Source organism: Bos grunniens, chromosome 24 (genome assembly GCF_055505025.1).
Source record: "Bos grunniens cultivar Pamir isolate PY7600 chromosome 24, Bosgru_T2T1.0, whole genome shotgun sequence".
Taxonomy (NCBI): domain Eukaryota; kingdom Metazoa; phylum Chordata; class Mammalia; order Artiodactyla; family Bovidae; genus Bos; species Bos grunniens.
Genome location: NC_141188.1, coordinates 33,981,835 through 34,004,021, shown reverse-complemented (window position 1 = coordinate 34,004,021; position 22,187 = coordinate 33,981,835). Strand labels below are relative to the sequence as shown.

The 22,187-nt window shown below is 40.5% G+C and overlaps 1 protein-coding gene across 20 annotated transcripts in view; it reads right to left on the bottom strand.

The window, feature by feature from the left end:
• OSBPL1A (oxysterol binding protein like 1A) overlaps positions 1-22,187 on the bottom strand; it is a 235,807-nt gene that overhangs the window by 115,231 nt on the left and 98,389 nt on the right. For 11 of the 20 annotated variants that reach the window (XM_086372945.1, XM_086372944.1, XM_086372948.1 and 8 more), the window contains one exon: positions 14,811-14,917. The exons of 2 other annotated variants lie outside the window; for them this stretch is intronic. In XM_086372945.1, coding sequence (XP_086229071.1) covers positions 14,811-14,917 — 107 coding nt within the window. Of the gene's footprint in view, positions 1-5,494; positions 6,171-14,810; positions 14,918-22,187 lie in introns of those variants that run through there. 7 more of the 20 variants (XM_086372957.1, XM_086372963.1, XM_086372960.1 and 4 more) reach the window with 4 other exon arrangements.

The following is a 22,187-nucleotide window of genomic DNA, read 5'->3' as shown; positions in this document are numbered from 1 at the left end:
CAAAGGCACAGTGTCCTGAATGCATCAAATAAAACCACAGGTAAAGGAACAGATGGTATCGATGCAGTTTAGGATCCGGCTGCCACATGTAACAGCGCGCCTGTGTCTCCAGCCAGGGAGGCTGTGAGCTCCCCACCCCAGAGGACGATGGCCTCCCTATGAATCCTGCTGGATCGCTGAGCACAGCTCCCGGGCTCTGGTCATTCCACCTGCTTCTTCCCACCAGGGTTTCTCTGATCTAACACCCCAGGCCACAAACCACTTTTATGCCACTTCTCTGTCCCTGAATTGAGCACAAAATCCTTTCAAGACATTTTTCTGAAAAATAAGCATGAGAAGGCTCTCTTACATAGGACCGACGGGTTTATGCTTATCTTATTTGAGTCTCACACTAACTCATGAAGTAGAGAGAAGGCATCTATGTCAATAACCCTGTTACACAGGAGGAATGTGAGGTCCTGAGTCACTAACACTGGAGACCACATTTCAGGACTCTAAGTAACAGCAGCTCATACTCCACTATCTAGGCCACCTCCCTAGGCCTACCCTATCCTCTCCCTAACCTTGCTGTCAGTTGAACTGCCTAAGGAATAATAAAAATCATGACATACAGAATGATGAACCTTTGAGCATCTAAAGGAAATTAGACCCAAGTTACTGGCATCTTCCTCCTTTGCACTGCAGCCAGGGTTCTAAGAAGGAAGGAACAAGACAGACTATGTGGAAGCAGTTAATGGAAGAATTCTCCAGGTATGGAAGTGGGGTGGGGGTCAGAGGGTAGAAAGCTCGGGAGACAGAAGAAAAAAGTAGGGAAGAGGGGAAGGGAAGACGGTCATCCTTCTTCCACTGCATAAAATATCTAGGGATACAAAAGAGGTGGTGAGAGGGAAAGAGAAAGAAAGTGACCAATGAGGTGGGGAAGAGAAATGGACAGAAATGCCAAGCAATGAAAACAAGGAAAGTTGGATAAGAGGAAAAAAAAAAAAAAAAACTAAGTCACCAAAACCTTCCAGAAGTTTCAGGTATTTTAAATATTAGGAGGGTGTTATTCTACATATAGGTTTCCCTGGTGACTCAACAGTAAAGAATCCACCTACCAATGCAGGAGATGCGGTTCGATCCCTGTCAGGAAGATTCCCTGGAGGAGGAAATGGCAACCCACTTTAGCATTCTTGCCTGGGGAATCCCACGGACAGAAAAGCCTGGCACCTACAGTCCACGGGGTGGCAAAAGAGTCAGCTACGACTCAGCGACTAAACTCTACATACATTAGCAGCCCTTCATCTGTAATGATGAAGTCTAGGAAATATTTCATTCAAGTCCACAAAATAATCAAAATAATGGATAAAGCTAACCGTGATATATTCACTAAATTAGAAAACACTAGAATTAAACATACAACTTAAAATCTGGAAAAGAATTTTGAACACATCCACTTTAAGGAGACAGAATAAATGTATAGATACTCAAGAATAAAAGATAGAGATAACTACAGAAATTTAAAAGAAAAAGATGAACTAGATAAAAGCTAGATATTTCTTTGAAATATAATCAAAGCCTTAATGAGTCTGAGCTTACAAAGAGAAAAATTCATTTGGAAATGGCCAAATATTAGAAAAAATGGGAAAAGATTAGAAAAGGGAATATATAATCACATAACAAACATAGGTGAAAAAGACAATAAAAGGATATTAAGAACTTCCTTACAACAACATATTTCAAAACCTAAATGGAAAAGGTAAAATTCCTTGAAATATATAATGCGTCAAAATTGACCCAAAGAGAAAAAGAAAACTAAAATAGCACTATAACCATTAAATATATTTAATTAGCAGTCAAAAAATTCACAAAGTTGGTTTCATAAGAAAATTCCACTAAATTTTAAAAGAATTGACCATTTCAATTTTATACAACTCTTTCAGAGAACAGCAAACTGGAACACTCCTGAACTCATTATATGAGGCCAGTGTAACCTTGATATTAAACCCCGATGAGGACAGAACAAAAAAGGAAAACTACAGACCAATCTCACTTATAAACAGATGCTAAAAACCGAAAGAAATGAACTTGAGGCTAATGTTGAAAATAATACATTTTGACCAGATTAAGTTTATTCCAGGTACACGAGGATGGTTTATCACTAAAAAGAATCTAAAAATAGAACTTGCCACCTTAACAAATAAAAGAAAAACCTCATGATTCTCTTGATAAATGAACATTTGGTAAGTTTAACACCCTTTCATGATTTAAAAAACCCTCAGCAATATAAGAATGAGAGGGAACTTCATTTATCTTATAAATGGTATGCACCAAATATTTTAACAGGCAATCATTAGATTCCTTTTAAACACTAGGGGCAGGGGCTTTCCTGGTGGTCCAGTGGTGACGACTCTGCGCTTCCAACGTAGGAGACACAGGTTCAATCCCACATGCCTTGAGGCCAAAAAAACCTACCACGCACGAACAAAGATTCCTACCATCTGGGCTTCTATTTCAACATTGTCTAGAAGGCCCTACCAGGGCAGCAAGAAGAAAAATATATAAGAGGTGAAGGACTGAAAGAAAGGAACAAAAGTGTAATTATCCACAGACTGTCTACAGAGACTGAATCCCAGTCTATCTTCATCATTTTTACTTTGTACTCCCCGCTCAATCCTCTGCTCACTGCAGCCAGGCTTCATGCTCTCCTGCTTTGAACACTTCCCTCATCAAAGACACCTGGCTACCAAATCTAACAGATGAGTCTGAGTTGTTTCCTCGCCTCCTGTCCTCTGGGCTCCCTGGTCAAGACTCTGCCTTCTCAGGCTGCTTTTCCTCAGTCCGTTCCACTGGCTCTCTTCCAGAGGTAGAATTCAATCCTTTGATTTCAAGGGACACTTCTCCTAAGTGATGTTTACTTCTTCAGCCTGGATCACCATGTAAAACCTAGGTGACTCCCAATCTAAAGATTCCCAAGTTTTTCCTGGACTAGTCAGGAGGATCTTATTTGTGTGTCAGCGTGTTCAAAGGTGAACTCATCCTCCCCTTTACCCTCTACGTCAGACTCCTCCTAGCCCACGACTTACGCCCTGAGACTAAGGTTATCTGACTCCACCTGCTTCATTCCTTTTATCCAATCTATGATCGGCTCCTAGTCATCTTGTTTATCTCAAAGTCTCCTCCTTCTCTCTGCTCTGTGTCTTCCTTTCCACAGCCACCAGCTGGGCTCAGACTCTGATTATCTCTCTCTTGAGTTTCTGCACCTGGCCGCCCTGCTTTCAGGCCTGCCCTCTAATCCTTCTCATAAGGAACAAATCTGATTAAATCTCTCCCCTGATTAAAATCTTTCAGTGATTCTAACTGCCCCAAATGATCCAAAGTCTTCAGGTATGTTTTACAGAGTTTTTCAAGAAGACTCTGCTTCTATTCATCTAGCCTTGACTTCTCTTTACTTATCCCCCTCTGTTCCAGTCTTAATGAACTGTTTGCTGGAATTCATCCCTTTCTCTTCCACTGGATATGTTGTGCTTTCTTCTAAGAGCCCAGTCATCTGGCTCTTGCAGTAATCTCTTAAGTTTTATGGAGACAGACTGGTACAGCAGTATCTGGTAACGTAAACATTCTGTAAATACTTACTGAACCAAAGAGAAGATTTTGCATAAAGTAACAGATACCAAGTCCATCGTGGATCATTAGAAAGATGTACAGGGGTTATATCTTTAACACTCTGAAGTTAAAAATGAGAGGAAAATTATGTATACCTATAACTCATTCAAAATTCTTTAGCTAGAGTAGAAGTTGGGCACTGCACATCCTCTGATAAGAAAATGGCAGCAAACAACACAAACAGAACTGTCTGCAGGTTATAAGTGTGAGATACAAAAACACATCAGGGTAAGTCTTGATCACACCAAGCATCGCAAGGCTAGTACACACAAACCACACACTTCACACTAATAGAAACCTGATGTATTTCTGTTCAAAAAGTTCACAAAAGTTATCAAAATGAAAACCAGCTTAATGGTACATAAACTTGGCATTTAATTATGTCCCAGCTGCTTCTAAGATTAGTTTGCAGCAGTATACTTCTGGATTGTATACACAACAAGCTAAAAATCCAGGAATAATGTAGACTGAATAAAAATTCTAAACTTCTACTTTTTAAAGGAATTAGAAGTTGCCTTACAATCTTCGTGGAGTTGATAAACAATCATAACTACGTAATCACAATTCACAGTCCTTTTTAAGAAAATGTAAATAACAAAGTAAAAAACTCTAGAGCTTAAAATAGGATGCTGCACAATTATCTTGCAAATTATGTACAATATTTAAAATGTGCTTGAACTGTACTTATATAGTACCTTGATTATCAGTAGATGCATTTGCTTTTAATATGGAAAACCTAATAAACTTTTTAATCCCCCCCCCATTATGCACAGTAGACAACTAAGGGAAGGGAGATTATGTGGGCCACTTTCACCATCACAGAAATCCCCTGAAATTAACGTTTAAAGAGCTTCTACAGAGGGAAGCCTAGAGTTCTGCCATTATATTCACAGTGATACAAATCCCATTAGGCCCCCAATCTAGTAAAAGCCGCACTGTGACAAAGGCTAAAATAGCTCTCAGGTCTTCACGATCAGATTAAATATCTACTCAATTGAAGCTGAGCTAACTTGCCAAAGTCAACAGCTTCCGGGTCAAAATCAAACATTATTTGGCCCGGAGATTAACTCTGATGTGTCCTCAAACTGAAAAGGAAATTTATATTTAGATCTCCAGATTCTAGCCTACACATTACTCCACCAACACGCATTTCAAGCATTTTTCTCTTCTGCAAAAGATTCCTGCTAAGCAATGCTATGTCTTCTAAATGATATGCCTTCGTTCTGTCTTTGAACCTGATTAAAATTAAGAAACTTTTAATAGCTTTAATAACTCTCAAAAGCTGCAGAAGCTCTTCTCTGGCATCTTCCCCAGTACCACCCTCCCTCCAAATCCAGGAAGAAAAAAAGAAAAAAAAAAACAAAAAACCCCGCACAACAGAAAACACAAAACAACTAGCCACATGTGATGAATGCTGCAGAACGTGACTCCACTGGTTTAGGCTACAAAGAAAGCTTATGAGTAATCAAAAATCGCTAATCAAAACAAAGTTAAAAGCCACTTCTCCGCTCCCCAACCCCAGTATGATTTCCCTTTCTCTTCTCAATCCACTCCAGCATTTCCCCCTCCTCCGTTTTTTTTCGGGGAATTTTAGCAGCCTCTGAACAGCGTACGGTTAAGTTCATCTCAATGTCAGCCAGGGCAGAGACAAACGAAAAAATCACCAACTTGGAAAAGGTTATTTAGGACAACAATGTCTTTCACTGTCTTACTCCTCCCACTCCGGCCCTACTTGACCTACTACCAATACTGAGCCGAGAAAAATACCCGTTTAAGGGGCTTCCACTACAGTCCCCCCCTCCACCCCTGACCCCAGCGGCTCTTCCCGCAGGAGCCACTGCAAACCCACCGCGGCCCGGCGGACAGGGTCCCCGGCTCCGCGCACCCCTCCCCAGGCGCCAGCGGCCGCGCTCCGTACGCTCGCGTCCAACTCTCCTCGGACCCACTCACAGCCCCCGATCCCGCCCGGCCGCCCCCTCCCCGGCGCCCCGGAGCGAGGCCGCCCGGGCGCCGGCACTCGCCCACCCACCTGGGCCGGGGTCGGGGCTGCCCCCGGCGGCGGGCTCCGCCCGGCGCAGCTCTCAGCTCTCGCACGAATGCGCTCGGCCTGTCCCTCCGCCTCCCCTCCAGCCCAGCTGGGAGGCGCGACCCAGGGCGGCACCGCAAGGTCTCTCTAAGTCACCTTCGCGCGGCCCGCCCCCGGCTCCCGGCGAGGTCGAGCAGGGAGAGAGGCGCGGCCCAGGACTAGCGCCCGGGCCGCCCGAGGTCCGCGCTGGCCCCTCGGCCGCACCGCCGCCCTCCGGGGCTACAGCCGGCGAATGGCCTGCGGCGGGCGGCTCCGCGGCGGCTGGCGTCGTCCGTCCCTCCTCCCCGCCCCTCCGCCCGCCCGCCCGCTCCGCGGCGCAGGTAGGGACCTGCCGGGGGACGGCGGGAGCGGCGCGCGGCCCGGGAGCTGCCCGGCCGGGGTTCCGGGGAAGGCGGTCCGCACCCCGCGCTCGCTCGGTGAGCATCCGCGGAGGCGCCCCCGACCCGGCCCGGCCCTGGATCGGGCGCTGTGTCCCCGCCCGTCCTGTAGACGCGGCCCTGGCAACTTTTAAATCCGCCCCTAGGAAAGCAGAGGGATCCTCTCTTCTGCAGTCTTCCACTTGAAGGTAACTGACACTCAGGCTCACACTGAAGAGTTAACTGCAAAGCCTGAGCTAGTCTGCACCTATTTATTTTTTGTATGCACTCCTTGGGCTCCCCTTTGAGCAATGAGGAAAACAACAGTAACTAACCCTACTAAAGTGAAACGTACTAACATGAAACGTACTCGCGTGAAATAGATGGTTTGAGATTCTGGCCACGCTTAAAGGGTGGACGAAGGAGCAGTGGTCAAGCAGACCCGCCACGTAAATGCTATACTTCAGTGGGATGTTCAGGCTAATGAAATTCCTAGTTAATTATGAGGCTCTGTTGAAGAAAAACAAACCTTTTTGTTCCAATGGTAGTTTTAAACCTTTCTATGGTATATAAATGTGTCCTTCACTTTGGGAAGCAGAGAAATACTGAACAAAATTAAATATTTTGTTGACAAGATCCTAGGGCACTTTAAGTTCACTCTTCTAGCAGTGAACTTGCACTAGAGATGGGAAATGTGTGAAAAACGAGACAAGGCCACACTTGGAAAAGGGGGAATTAATGTCAGTGAGGTTTCACAGTGTCTTTGAAAAGTCAGTTTTCTATTTTTTCTTCCCATTCTAAATTGGTCACTAAATATTACCATATTTTGAAAAGTCACATTTGGCAATAAAGAGGAGACCTTGCTACAGATTCTTTCTCCCAAGGCCCTAAGAATTAGAGAATGAATTCAGTTTACAAAAGTAGTACTAGGCAGCAAGAGGGAACAATGAACAATAATAAAGGCTACTTTGTTTCAGAAGGCACTTTACAGAGCACCTAAAATGTGCCAGGCACTGTACTGAGGAGCTTCACATAAAACAACTCATTTGTATCCTCATTTTCAGATTTAGAAATGTAACTCCCAAACACATTAATTTGCTCAGAGTCCAGATTTTAGGTCCTGACTGGTCTGACCCAAAAGCCTATCCTCTCTACTTGTGCATTCATTATTCATTTATTCATGTACATTCACTATGGACTACAAGGAGATCAAACCAGTCAATCCTAAAGGAAATCAGTCCTGAATGTTCATTGGGAGGACTGATGCTGAAGCTCCAATACATTGGCCACCTGATGCGAAAACTGACTCATTGGGAAAGACCCTAATGCTAGGAAAGATTGAAGGCAGGAGGAGAAAGGGACAACAGAGGATGAGATGGTTGGATGGCATCACTGACTCAATGGACATGAGTTTGAGCAAACTCCGGGAGATGGTGAAGGACAGGGAAGCCTGGCGTGCTGCAGTCCATAGGGTCGCAGAGTCAGGTAAGATTTAGCGATTGAGCAACAACAAAGTAAGCAAGCGCTATGCTAGACACAGATGCTACAAAAACAAGATACTTGAGTTCTAGTTAAGTAAATATGTAATCAGACAAGTAAAATATACACAATGTCATAAGCAATACAACAGCGTGGAAGCCCTAGAATAGGATGGACTTTAACTCAGTTTTGAAAGGTGGAACCTGGGGTTGGGAAATGGTAGCAGTTCTCCAACAGGAATCCTGAGAACTTTATCTAACAGAACGGTGATGAGGAATCTGTGTGCTGGGTTAGGGGAGCAACTAAGATAACTAAGATACAGGAAGTAAAAATAATCTTTGAGTAAAAGATAAGATGAGGACGAATAAAGAAAACACCTCCCAAGTTTCCAGCTTGAGTTACCCAGTAGGTAACTTTGGGTTGATCCACAACTCAGTTTTAGACACTTGGTTTTGAAACGCCTCTGATGTATCCATACGTAAATGTCCAAAAGGCATCTGGATATACTGGTTCATAGCTCAGGAGATCCAAGACGGAGATATCTTAATCATCATGGATTGCTGGGTTGAAGGAATGGGTGAGATCATCCATGGAGAATACTGAGTGAGAAGGTCACCCCGGAAACCTAGGGACTACCAACATGCAAAGCACAGGCAGAAGAAAGATGCTTCAGAAGAAAACTGGGGAGGAGTGGCTATATAGAAAAGAAATGCCTGAAGAGGCAGGCACCATGGACTTCACAGAGAAGCATTCCAAAAGGCAAGCAGCAGTCAATGGCAGATCCTTCAAAGGACAAGCAAGATAATTTAAAGGTGTCTCTGATTTAGCAACAAGGAGATACTGGCAAGAACAGGCTTGGTGGACCAGCTGAGCAATAAAAAAAAAAAGTAGAAACAGACGGTATCACATTTCCAAAAATGGATCTGGAAAGGGATGCAGGGAGCTAGAAGCTATAAGGGAGAATTCAGAAGAGAGTAGCTGTTTTTGAAGCAAGATGGAGACAGATGCCACCAATAAAAGGAAAGAAGATAGATTAAAAAAAAAAAACAAACAAACCTGGAATCAGGGAGTGGTAGGGAGTTGATAGCATAATACAGTGATCACCTAATATTTAACAAAGAATTTTGCTTAGAATAGAGATGAGAGAAGGTAAAGGCCTGAAAGATGTAAACATTGCTGATGAAAGAGACGGGGATTAAAGGCCTATGAACAGCTCAGAAAGCTAAATGAGTAACACAAACCAGGCCTTGACAACATGAGGAATCCACATGAGGGCATGAATTCTCTCCAAAGACTTTAGCATCTGGCCCAGAGCAGGAGTTCCTTTGGCTGGTACCAACTGTCTGAATCGTTCCATTACACCACAAGCTTGGCATCACTACCATCCCAACCACACATTTGGGTTATAGCTCTTTATCAGTCAGAAGATTTAATAAGAAAGTATAAAACATAAGCAAGTTGACCTTAAAAACTGATCATATTGAGGGTAGCTCAATAATGCACAGAACCAGAAGGGCACCAATGATGACTTCTGAATGATCTTTTAACCACTGATACCACCCACTGGTGAGAAAAACTACAGCAACAATGATTCACAAAACCAGTTTCTAGCCTTTTCAACAGAATTTGCTCACAAAGTTAAAGAAAAACCATAGCCATTATATTGTTATGTTTCCCAAGCACATCACTCTAAAAACATATAGTAAGGTTCCCTTTTGGAGAAGGAAATGGCAACCCACTCCAGTATTCTTGCCTGGGAAATCCCGTGGTCAGAGGAGCCTGGTGGGCTACAATTCCATGGGGTCACGAAAGAGTCAGAGATGATTTAGCAACCAAGCAACAACAAAGGTTCCCTTTAGTAGATCAATCACAGACTCTACAGCTTATTTTATATATTGCTGGGGTTTTTTGTTTGTTTTTTAACAACATAAGCAGTGTTATGTCATGTAAAATATGCCTACATAATGCCTCATTTATAGAGCGGTCACATGGATACTTGGAGTATCTAGGCCATATCAGAGCATCTCCAAATAAGCAAAGAGCATCACAGGCTAGAATGCTCCAGGTCCAGACTGAGGTCTGTGCTCACTGTCAACCCCTATAAAGAACATCTTATTCTTACTGAGGACGTAATTCTGCCAAGTTTGGTTACTACTGTTTTTCTTTTTAATAAACAGGCAATTAGTATGAGTAAATGAGAAAGACTCAGTATTCCACTGCTAGAGAGAGGCACCCAGCTGATCTAAAAATCAGGAGAGAAAAAAATTTTAAACCAAAAGAGTGTAAAAAGGAATTCAAAAAGCAGTAGCAGGATTGGGCCATTTAATCAAAAAAGAGTCCTATAAACATTATCCCCTGAAGGTACCTCTGTATTAAGGCACAGAGTAATTATGAACATACAAAAGGACAGTCCTGAGGCAGCCAGGAGAGATAAAGGATGAACATTTTAGCTTAAGAAGTTAAATGTGTAACACTTAGAGTAACTGTCCTCAAAAAAGATTAGAGTAGGATTTTTTTTTCTGCCAGTTGGAGCTGGGATCACTTACATCTACTGGTCCATATTCTGTACTGCCTACTATGGGACGTGTTTGCCAATCTGATCTCATTTACTCCTCAAAACACTCTTTTTTGGTTGGTTACCACTTTAAAAAGGAGATTGTATTTTAAAACAGAGTCAAAGGGATTAAAGAGCAGAGTCAGGAATTGGACTCAGGTCTGTGAGTTCAAATCTTATCAATGCTCTTTGCATAGAATTTCCAAATGAAAATTTAATTTATGATGCCTGATAAATAAGGCATTATGGTGTATAATTATTCCACTCTGACCTCACTTAAGCTTATTAAATTCCTATGTTGTAATTCTTAGCTACTTGATAAGACCAACTTCAGTGATACCATTTATCTTTCAAATATTTTTTAGGCCTTCAAATAGTCTATAATCATATTTCTCAGAAGGAAATCCATGGATTTCTACTTAGGGACCCATAGGGGTGATATTTCACAGAATTATGGTGGGAAAAAAAAAAAAAACACTTGAAGATACTCTGAAAGTTTGAAGCAATAAATGCTATTTACTAAACGAATACCTTGTGCCCTTTGATATGCTGATATAGTCCCTTACATATTATTCATCAACACACAGTTGATCGCCATTCCCAACATTCAGGAGTTCATATATTTTCATTCTTTAGAAACGCACCCAAGGTCCTACAGTTGGTTAGAGAAAGACTGAGATTTAAAAAAGGTCAATTAGACTTTCACACCAGGGCTCTTAATGATTTTCTACATGTCTCTCTTATTTCCAAGACGACATGATCGAAGTTCAGAGAACTTAAGCAGACTATCATCTCTTAAATAAGGATGGAAACGCAGCACAGTCATTCCACCAATGGTCCAGTAAATATTCTTTACACCACACCACCTCCATCCAAAACAAGATAAAACCAATGGTACAGACACAGAAGCACCAGGCATCAGAGAAAAGGGGTCATAAGTGTTCATTAGACAGCATCCTGCAGTAACAACCACTGACTTATACTCAAGGCTTACTTAGGAACCATGCTAAGCATTTTGCTCACAATTATCTTATTTAATCCTCATGACAAATTTTAAAGGCTTATTTCATCTTCATGACAAATTTTAAAGACTTAAAGAGGTTAATTAGGCTAAACTTAAAGCTAATATTTTTGTACATGTAAATTTCCACATGGAGGTGATTACCCAACCTTTTTCCTTTTCTAATCAGTTAAAGATTAGAATAGGTCAGCTTCTTCAAGAAAATTACGTTACTTCTAATCTAGTGTTTGCCTTCAAGAATGGCTCAACAAAAGAGCCATCAAGACATTCTCCTGTACCACAGAGGAGATGCAAATTTAATTTTACAACGTAATAAATATTACCTGAATCACGTAACATCAAAATTTGTTGTGTTTGTTCTGATAAGATGGTATCATCCTATGTGGATTTACTGAAGTCACTATATCATTCCTCATTTAAACAAGCTAGAATATGAAATTCAGAAACCACCAAAAATAGAAATGCTGAGAAGTGATGATTTCAACCATGAGATGACTCAGTCATTTAACATGCTTAATGAACAATTTTTTTTTTGTATGGTATTTAACAAAATTCTATTAATTTTCTGTAAGTTTGTTTAAACAAGTTCAGATTGTTATTACTTTTCCTTGTTGGCCGCACCTCACAGCTTATGGCATCTTAGTTCCCCAAGAAGGGATTGAACCTAGGCCGTTAGCAGTAAAAGCACAGTCTAGCCACTGAACAACCAGGGACTTCCCACATAGATTTTATTGCCCAAATAAAAGAATTACAGAATTTGTGGTATAGATAACAAACACAGCATTTTTTAAATTCCTATTAATTCTCAAGGCTTCTATTCTAAAGATGGGAAAACAGAATTTTAGATCCGTATATCAGATCAGATCAGTCGCTCAGTTGTGTCCGACTCTTTGCGACCCCATGAATCGCAGCATGCCAGGCCTCCCTGTCCATCACCAACTCCTGGAGTTCACCCAGACTCACGTCCACTGAGTCAGTGATGCCATCCAGCCATCTCATCCTCTGTCGTCCCCTTCTCCTCTTGCCCCCAATCCCTCCCAGCATCAGAGTCTTTTCCAATGAGTCAACTCTTTGCATGAGGTGGCCAAAGTACTGGAGTTTCAGCGTCAGCATCATTCCTTCCAAAGAAATCCCAGGGCTGATCTCCTTCAGAATGGACCGGCTGGATCTCCTTGCAGCCCAAGGGACTCTCCAGAGTCTTCTCCAACACCACAGTTCAAAAGCATCAATTCTTCGGTGCTCAGCCTTCTTCCCAGTCCAACTCTCACATCCATACATGACCACAGGAAAAACCATAGCCTTGACTAGACGAACCTTTGTTGGCAAAGTAATGTCTCTGCTTTTGAATATGCTATCTAGGTTGGTCATCACTTTCCTTCCAAGGAGTAAGCGTCTTTTAATTTCATGGCTGCAGTCACCATCTGTAGTGATTTTGGAGCCCAGAAAAATGAAGTCTGACACTGTTTCCACTGTTTCCCCATCTATTTCCCATGAAGTGATGGGACCCGATGCCATGATCTTTGTTTTCTGAATGTTGAGTTTTAAGCCAACTTTTTCACTCTCCACTTTCACTTTCATCAAGAGGCTTTTGAGTTCCTCTTCACTTTCTGCCATAAGGGTGGTGTCATCTGCAAATCTGAGGTTATTGATATTTCTTCCAGCAATCTTGATTCCAGTGTTTCTTCCAGTCCAGCGTTTCTCATGATGTACTTTGCATATAAGTTAAATGAGCAGGGTGACAATATACAGCCTTGACATACTCCTTTTCCTATTTGGAACCAGTCTGTTGTTCCATGTCCAGTTCTAACTGTTGCTTCCTGACCTGCATACAGATTTCTCAAGAGGCAAATCAGGTGGTCTGGTATTCCCATCTCTTTCAGAATTTTCCACAGTTTATTGTGATCCACACAGTCAAAGGCTTTGGCATAGTCAATAAAGCAGAAATAGATGTTTTTCTGGAACTCTCTTGCTTTTTCCATGATCCAGCAGATGTTGGCAATTTGATCTCTGGTTCCTCTGCCTTTTCTAAAACCAGCTTGAACATCAGGAAGTTCACGGTTCACATATTGCTGAAGCCTGGCTTGGAGAATTTTGAGCATTACTTTTCTAGCATGTGAGATGAGTGCAATTGTGCAGTAGTTTGAGTATTCTTTGGCATTGCCTTTCTTTGGGATTGGAATGAAAACTGACCTTTTCCAGTCCTGTGGCCACTGCTGAGTTTTCCAAATTTGCTGGCATACTGAGTGCAGCACTTTCACAGCATCATCTTTCAGGATTTGAAATAGCTCAACTGGAATTCCATCACCTCCACTAGCTTTTTCATAGTGATGCTTTCTAAGGCCCACTTGACTTCACATTCCAGGATGTCTGGCTCTAGGTCAGTGATCACACCATCGTGATTATCTGGGTCGTGAAGATCTTTTTTGTACAGTTCTTCTGTGTATTCTTGCCATCTCTTCTTAATATCTTCTGCTTCTGTTAGGTCCATACCATTTCTGTCCTTTATCGAGCCCATCTTTGCATGGAATGTTCCTTTGGTATCTCTGATTTTCTTGAAGAGATCTCTAGTCTTTCCCATTCTGTTGTTTTCCTCTATTTCTTTGCATTGATCACTGAAGAAAGCTTTCTTATCTAAATTTTATATATATATGTATATATAAAACCATTTTAATCTACCTTCTTTTACCAAAACTTCAACTCTAAACAAAAGGCACAAATCAATTGTAACAAGAATAAGAAATTCAGTGTCCTTGGAAGGTATTGTGCTAAGTCCAGTAAGTAACACAGAGGAAAAACATATCCTACAATTTTATATATATGTGGAATCTAAAAAAATAAACATAACAGAAATTTGGTGTCAATCTAAAAAGTTGAAGATTAAACACATACCTAGAACTTATATGGAAGAATGCCTATTGCTACTTGGCTTGCATTAAAATCATGAAAATGGGGGAATTCCCTGGTGGTCTCTGCAGTTTCACCACTAAGGGCACAAGTTCAATCCCTGTTTGGGGAACTAAGATCCCGAAAACTGTGCAGCATGGCATATAAACATACATACATGCATGCATGCATAAAATCATGAAAATGGGGGGCGGGGGGAAGCCTACAAAAGAAAAGTCCAACTTCAAGCAGCCAAAACGCACTTTAACAACTTTTCAGTCCTTAGAAAAACAGTTACTAATGGATAGCATACCACTTTTACTCATATCTGGAAGATCAAATGACAGATTTTTATATGGGAAAGAATAAATGGCAAAGAACACAAATGAACATTTAATCCATTAAGTTCAGTTCACATAGGTAAGTGTGAGAGCAATATATTATCTAAACAAAAGTATGTATTTTTCACATAGACTTTTTGCTTCTAGAATATTTTCATACCCCTCTTATCAAAACGCCACAACAACTCTGAATAGATCAACTATAAACATACTTGTTAAACATGGGTACATAAGCAAATTAGATGATATGAACAGAAGTTATTTCAGAATCAATCTAGTTAATCAAGAAATAATAAGTTCTAACTTCTGGTGAAAAATGAAGCTTTCATTTCCTTTACTAACTATTTTTTCCTCCTATCTTTGGACAATTTGAAAGCAATGATGTACTGGATAATCAAGCATGTGACACCCAGTGACTATAAAAATTCAATTCCAAAGGACCTACCCCTTCTTGTTTAGTGAAGAGATGAAGGCAGTCACTCAAAGCTACGCAAGTTTCTCTAGAAGCTTCAGCGACAACTTCAACTTTCTGAAGAAATGATGGAAGCATTTCTATAAATAAAATAAATATAATGAGTGGGATTTTAAGTAATAATAAAGTAAAACAAGACCACGAACATATTTCATATCTACTAACCTCATTTTTCCTTCTAGCTGCCTTAAGCATACAATTACTGTTCCTCTGGCATGATTATTAAGCACCTACTGTATGCAGGGCATATAAATTCATATAGAAAAAGAAAAGGAGAAAGCCTTGACCTAGAAAAGCCTATATCTTAAAAGGAGAAGAGCCAGGACTAAAAAAAAAAAAAGAAACAAAAATTTTATAGACATAAATAATGTTTAAGAAAAACAGTTGTCAAGCAGAAATGATATCATTACTTATAAAATATTAACACTTCCCCTTTCATGATATTCATTACTAGATAAGTAATTTTATTCCAAGGCAAAGTGCTAAAAAGAGACAAAAATAATTCTGTAGTTGACATGACAGCTAAGAGATCTGAAGGCGGTATCAACTCAACTTCCTCTACTTCTTATTTGGATAAACGTTCTGTATAAATAGGTCTTTCGCTCTCAAAAATACAGCCTTGTCAAGGTCCAGTATCCTGCCGGATACATAAGTTGGGAAATAAATGATAATATCAGTATCTTCCTTAGACCCCTAAAGAAAATCTTAATCCACTTTTCCCATCATTCTTTTTTTTGGCAAGCAAAAACAACAAAATGCATACTTGTCACTTAAACAAGTGAAATGTCATATTGTGAGAAAAAGTGTACTTAGTTGAAATAGCCTGGAATTTAATGTTAATTATACATTAAGATCCTTTAAATCTGTCCCTTCCATCAAAAAAGAGAAATTATAATAAGAAAGCTTTAAGGAAAAAATAAAGGGAGAAAGACAAGTCTGCCGCATCCTCTGTATTATAAGTAATCCTGATGTACCTAAACCGCTATTCTTAAAACATGGTAAACAAAGTCAGTAAACAAAAAGAATCAAGTGAATCAAATGCCAACAAATCTGAACAAAAATTTTCCAGTGGGAGGAAAATCTATAGGAAATAATATGACAAATTATTTAGCCGTTATTTCTAAGTGATAAAGTTGTATGAACCTGTTCTCTTTTTAAATTTTCCAAATGTTCTATATGAATGAGATTTATTTTAGCAAAGACAAGTCCTTTTCTTGGAAAAATTCTTTCTTAAAACTCATAAGGCAAAACTATGCAATAAAAGGAAAAGATCATAGTGAATGAAGCAAGAACAGTCTTTTATTCATATCGATATAAAGACCAAATGACATTTTATCATATTTTTCATCTCATGGGATAGTTTCCTAGGGTTTGCTATTATTAATGACACCCAAATACTTGGAAACTACTAAATTCTAAGATAAATTTGACTTTACATACTTCTTTTGCAATCTTTGATACACATTGTGAAGATTTATTCTGTACTTAGTTGCTAAATAGCAAAAGAGAGTACCATATGCTAGATGCCATGTGACTTAAATAGTACCTCAACAGATGTCTTACACAGCGCTGGGGACGAGGGATGTGAGGAGATGCACAAGAAAAAACAGACACAGCCTCTGCCTCCCGTAAATTATCTGGGTAATCTAGTAATCTTTCACCTTCATGGCACAAAGGACAGAGAAACGGAAGCACAGTCCATTCGTGGATATGTTTCTTTTTATTAAATGCCATCATTACCTCCAATTATGTCTATGTTTTAGATATCTCACACTTAAGATACTTATTGATTTCCATAAAACATTAAATGTCAAAATAGATTTCACTGCTGTTGTTGCTCAGTCACCAAGTTGTATCCGACACTTTGCGCCTGCATCAGCTGCAGCACGCCGGGCTTCCCTGTCCTTCTCTATCTCCCAGAGTTTGCTCAAACTCAGGTCCGTTGAGTCAGTGTTAGTATCCAACCATCTCATCCTCTATCACCCTATTCTCCTCTTGCCCTCAATCTTTCCCAGCATCAGGGTTTTCTCCAATGAGTTTCAGGGGCACTTTACAAATTTTTAAACAAGCTTTCGAAAAATATTCCAAGAAATATATATTAAGACAAGTTTTTATAAGAATCTCTTATTGAATGTCAAATTCTTCTGTCCAAAATAGTCAAAAGTTACCTAATTTCTCTGACAATCTAGCGTCCAAACAAGATGCTAGAATTAATATTAACCTGCACGGTGGGATAGTGTAGGAATCATTTACTATGGTAAACACACTGGTTCAGGGCTATGGATCAAGGCCAGTTGGTTGACACCAGTATGCCTCTTATGCAATGATGTCTCATACTGATTACATAAAGGAGAACTGCTAAGCTTCTAGAAAAGTTACCAAGTAGCAATCACTGCAAATATGCTTTAGCCAAGTAATATTCAGAGACTGAGCTATAATAAATGCAAAAAGGCAGTATGTTACCATATCTGGCCTACCCTGAGGATTGGACACTTAAATAGTACCAGTTAATTTGAGAGAAAAAGTTATTTTTTGTACTAAAAATATTGTTGAACTCAGGAAAGATGCTGGAAGATTATATGTGAAAAGCTTAACTTTAGAGACATGTATAAAAAGCTCACAATCTGTCGTTTCCATGATTACAATGTACAATTTTTAATTGGGTAAGTTTTAAAACTAGTAGGGAAGTGCTTGTTTCTTGCTGTTAAACGAAACCCTAATACAGAACACCTCCATTGTTCTCCTTATACAGAAAAAGTCTACTCTCCTTAGATTAACATTTAAATCATTCCACAAATGGTCAGTTTCAGCCAGACTATTTTCCCGGGAATATCTGTTTTCCTAGAAATATGATCCTATTTTACTACTTCTAAACTTTTGTTAACGATGTTCCCTTTTCTGTGAATACTGGAAATAGTAATTATTCATATTAAGAAGTTTCTCCATTTAACTAAAAAAAAAATCCTAAGGTCAAGTTCAAATGCCATTCTCCCCATGAAGCCTTCCTTAAAAATCACTGTGGGAGGCGACCTCTTCTACTGGACTCCATATGTAGCCACATCCACTTGCTAAGAACTCAGGCCCTTTGCACATGCTCTGCTACTCTGCTCGTATGTACATGGTACATATGCTCACTGTATGCTGCTATTCTCAGTAAGCTCTAAACCTCTTTAACGCGCCGCCCCCCCAAATACTGTACACCAAACCTTGTACAAAGAAAAGGCTCAAATATTAAAAGAATAAGGAAAAATAATAAAAAATATTTTATTTCCATTCACTTGCATAGAAAATCCAAATCACTCTGGGTTATTTTATTTTACAACGGAAGAATTATTATATTTTAGCTAAAGTGTTAGTCACTCAGTCGTGTCCGTCTCTTTGCGATCCCATGGACTGTAGCCCAGCAGGCTCCTCTGTCCATGGGATTCTCCAGGCAAGAATACTGGAGTGGGTTGCCATTCCCTTCTCCAGGGGATCTTCCTGATCCAGTATTGAACGCGGGTGTCCCACGTTGCAGGCAGATTCTTTACCAATTGAGCCACCAGGGAAGCCCCAGAAATATTTAAGACATAAACATTTTCATTTATATTACTACAGGTTGGTTAATTAGCACAGGTGGATAAATGTACTATTTTAAACTACATTTTCTTTTTACTTGAGGCACAAGAAAATCTCTTTTGTCTGTTTTTCAATTTAACTCAAATATTTCTATCATTGGGGACAAGATATTTAAAAGAGGAAAAAACTGGATGAATGGCATTTCCTCACCCTCTCACCCTAGTCCTTTTGGACACAGTGTTGCCTTAAGTGTTTTTTGTTTTGTTTTGTTTTGTTTTTAAGTAAACACAAACAGTTGAGAATAAATAGTCCCAAAGCTATCTAGTGACAAAGCTAAGGTCATAGGAAATAAAGAAAATATCAAAATAAGACAATTTTTTCTCTTGTGGTGGAAAACAGAAAATGTAATGTATCTGACTATGTGCATGAGAAAAGGTATTTTTGAAATTGATTCATACTCCATTGGAATTATATAAATCCCTCAAGACAATCAATACTCTCTCCCCAAAATGGAGAAAAAGATTTCTGGACATAAAAATCAACTACTCTTCTAAAAAACTTCTACTACATAAAACCATAACTTGAAAAAAAAAATCAAGATTGGTGGCATCATGTAAGATATAAAAATATAAATTTATCTATTTCTTGTTCAAATTAAGATGATTAGCTTGAAATCAATCACCCACTAAACAAGCACCACTGAGCATTTCATCTATGTATCTACATCTGTAAATTTATACTAGTTGCAACGGAAGTATAAGATATATAATTCAAGCAGCATGTGTTAAATGAGTTAAAATCATGAGTTAAATAAGAATAAAAAGATCATAACAGGGATGCTGCAAGATATAAAGAGCAAACAAACTATACACACATAAATGTCACACATTTAGAGAAAAGAGCTACCATTATGGGATGCAATAATAAAGGGGAGTTTGATAAAAGTAATGGTACTTGGGTCAGATCTTGAAGACTAAGTCTGTTATTGTTAAACACAATGCCCAATAAAACAAATGTATCTAAAATATCTATATCTATTATTTTCAGATGGTCTGAAAATACTGGTTCTGAGAAGAAGAGTCTCAGAATCATGATCAATGAGAACTTGAGAGGTAAGAGGATTTGCATCTACCATTTATTGAGTGGCTATCATGTGGCAGGCACTACATTCCAGGTGCTTGAGATAAAGGGGTAAGTAAGTAACTGAGAAACAGTTTCTGTCCTTACAATACAGTCTGGCAAGGAAAACAGAAAGTAAAACAATTATTATTGAATGAACAGTATTGATCAGAGGGAGTCTTTAGAGTAGTCAGAGGGAAAGCATATATTTGTTAGAAAAACTAAAATTAATTAATTTAACAAAGCACCAGTTGGGAAGACCTTTTGGGTTCAAAATCAGGAAGAAGCCAGCAGAGCTATGAAATGTATTTTGCATTCTCTTACAAATAAGAGTGAATAGAAGAAAAGGAGGAAAATTGGATTAAAATCTCCACCAAAGGCTGTAACTGGATTTGCATCACCCGTGACTAAACTGCCCTGGCAGTGGCTCCTAACCTTTTGGGAGTAATCTTAAGAGAAAACCCAATCAACAAAACAAATGATACAGAGTCACGTGTGACCCAGGGAGCTCTGCCTCCAGCAAAGTCAGGAGGGAAGTGCTGGTCAGGTCTGTGCCTCAGTGATTAAGGTGAGGAGAGAGAAAGTGATGGTGTTTTCTCCCATGGACTAGGCAAAGAAAGAGTACTAAGCCACTCGGTTTCATAACCACTTTGTCTCCTCTCTGACTCCTCCCACCTGGCTGCTTGAAAGGAAGCCTGGACCAGAACAGCAGCCCGCCCTCCACCCAGTGCCCTGTCCCTACTGAGATCGGGGACAGCTCTCAGAGCAGGGTGGTACCGGTGGTGCTTTAGTCACTAAGTCATGTCCAACTCTTTTGTGACCCTATGGACTGTAGCCCACCAGGCTCCTCTGTCCATGGGATTTCCCAGGCAAGAATACTGGAAAGAGTGGGTTGCCATTCCCTTCTCCAGGGGACTTTCCCGACCCAGGGATGGAACCCGGGTCTCCTGTATTGCAGGCGGATTCTTTACCGACTAAGCCATCAGGGAAGCCCCCATGTTACAGGCCTGGGCAGATGGAAAGGTAGTGGCTTGAACTTTTGCTTGTTCTTCTGTCCCCTTCTGAGACTTGAGGCAGCTAGGTCTGCCCAGAGGGGGAAATGGAAACAGAAAGAGGTACAGTGATGCGAATGAGCTGGAGGGTCATTTGGAAACACAAAGTAAGAGCCTGTAGGCTAGTCTTAGAGAAGCCAAGAAGTTTCTAGAAGCTACACTTAAAAGATGAGGAAAAGCTAGTATTTCACATGATGAGAACAAGACCCTAAGGCATGAGAAAAGTTCAGCATTGCTGAACTCTGAGTAAGAGGAAGGAAGAGGTGAGAGGTGATATTGCTAAAGTGAGGAGACACAGGTCAAGGTAGAGTTCGATTACTCACTAAGGCACTGAGGTCTCAAGACTTGATTTGTGTTTAGAGTTCAGTTCAGTTGCTCAGTTGTGTCCGACTCTTTGCGACCCCATGAATTGCAGCACGCCAGGCCTCCCTGTCCATCACAAACTCCTGGAGTTCACTGAGACTCATGTCCATCAAGTCAGTGATGCCATCCAGCCATCTCATCCTTGGTCGTCCCCTTCTCCTCCTGCCCCCAATCCCTCCCAGCATCAGAGTCTTTTCCAATGAGTCAGCTCTTTGCATGAGGTGGCCAAAGTACTGGAGTTTCAGCTTTAGCATCATTCCCTCCAAAGAAATCCCAGGGCTGATCTCCTTCAGAATGGACTGGTTGGATCTCCTTGCAGTCCAAGGGACAGAGGCACCTCTCAAACTACAATGTACAACACTCCCTGGAGGCAGCATGGCCAGATGAGAAGAGCTGCAACCTACAGGCAGGATGGCTGTGGCCAGTGTCAGCGCAGGGACAGAGGAACAGAGAAAGGGACAAGGAGAGATACAGGAGACACAGGATGTGCATCGCTGCAAGGATGCACTCCAAGGTTAAGATGACTCCAAGGCTTGGGCTTGGGAAAGCGTATCAAATGGAGATGTGTTCTCTGAGATGAGAAATACCGGAAAGAACCTCAGGACAAGAGAAGAGGAAAAAAATAATAACAATAATTGACAGAAAAATTACAAAGGATTTTTTTTGTTGTGAGTTGGAGACTTTGGCCCTGCTTCAATTCCACTGTCCCCTTGAACTTCTGAACGGGAGACCTTAAGGACTGGAACAATACCTCAGCTGCAGCAGCCAAGTGACTGTCCTCAATGAGTTCTACCTTTCACTGTAGATGCAGATCTAGGCATGAAAATCTGTAACCTTTTCTAGCTCACAGATCAAAAGTTTAGAAGGAAATACAGAATTTTTTATTTAGTCCAGGTTCTTTACTGGTGAAGAGCAGTCTCTGCAGCCAGGCTGCCTAGGATCAAACTCTGTCTGGTTTTTACTAACTGTATGACCCAAGACAAGTTACGTAAGCTCTCTGTGCCTCCGTTAGCTTATTTATAAAATGGACATAATAGTCATACACTAACACTGGGTTGTCATAAGGAATAAAAGAGTTAATATAAGGACTTCCCTGATGGTCCAGTGGCTATGACTCCACGCTCCCAATGGAGGGGGCCCAGGTTCGATCCTTGGTGAGGGAACTAGATTCCATACGCTGCAACTAAGAGTTTCCGTGCCACAACTAAGACCTGGGACAGCCAAATCAATAAATATTTTTTAAAAACGAGTAAATATA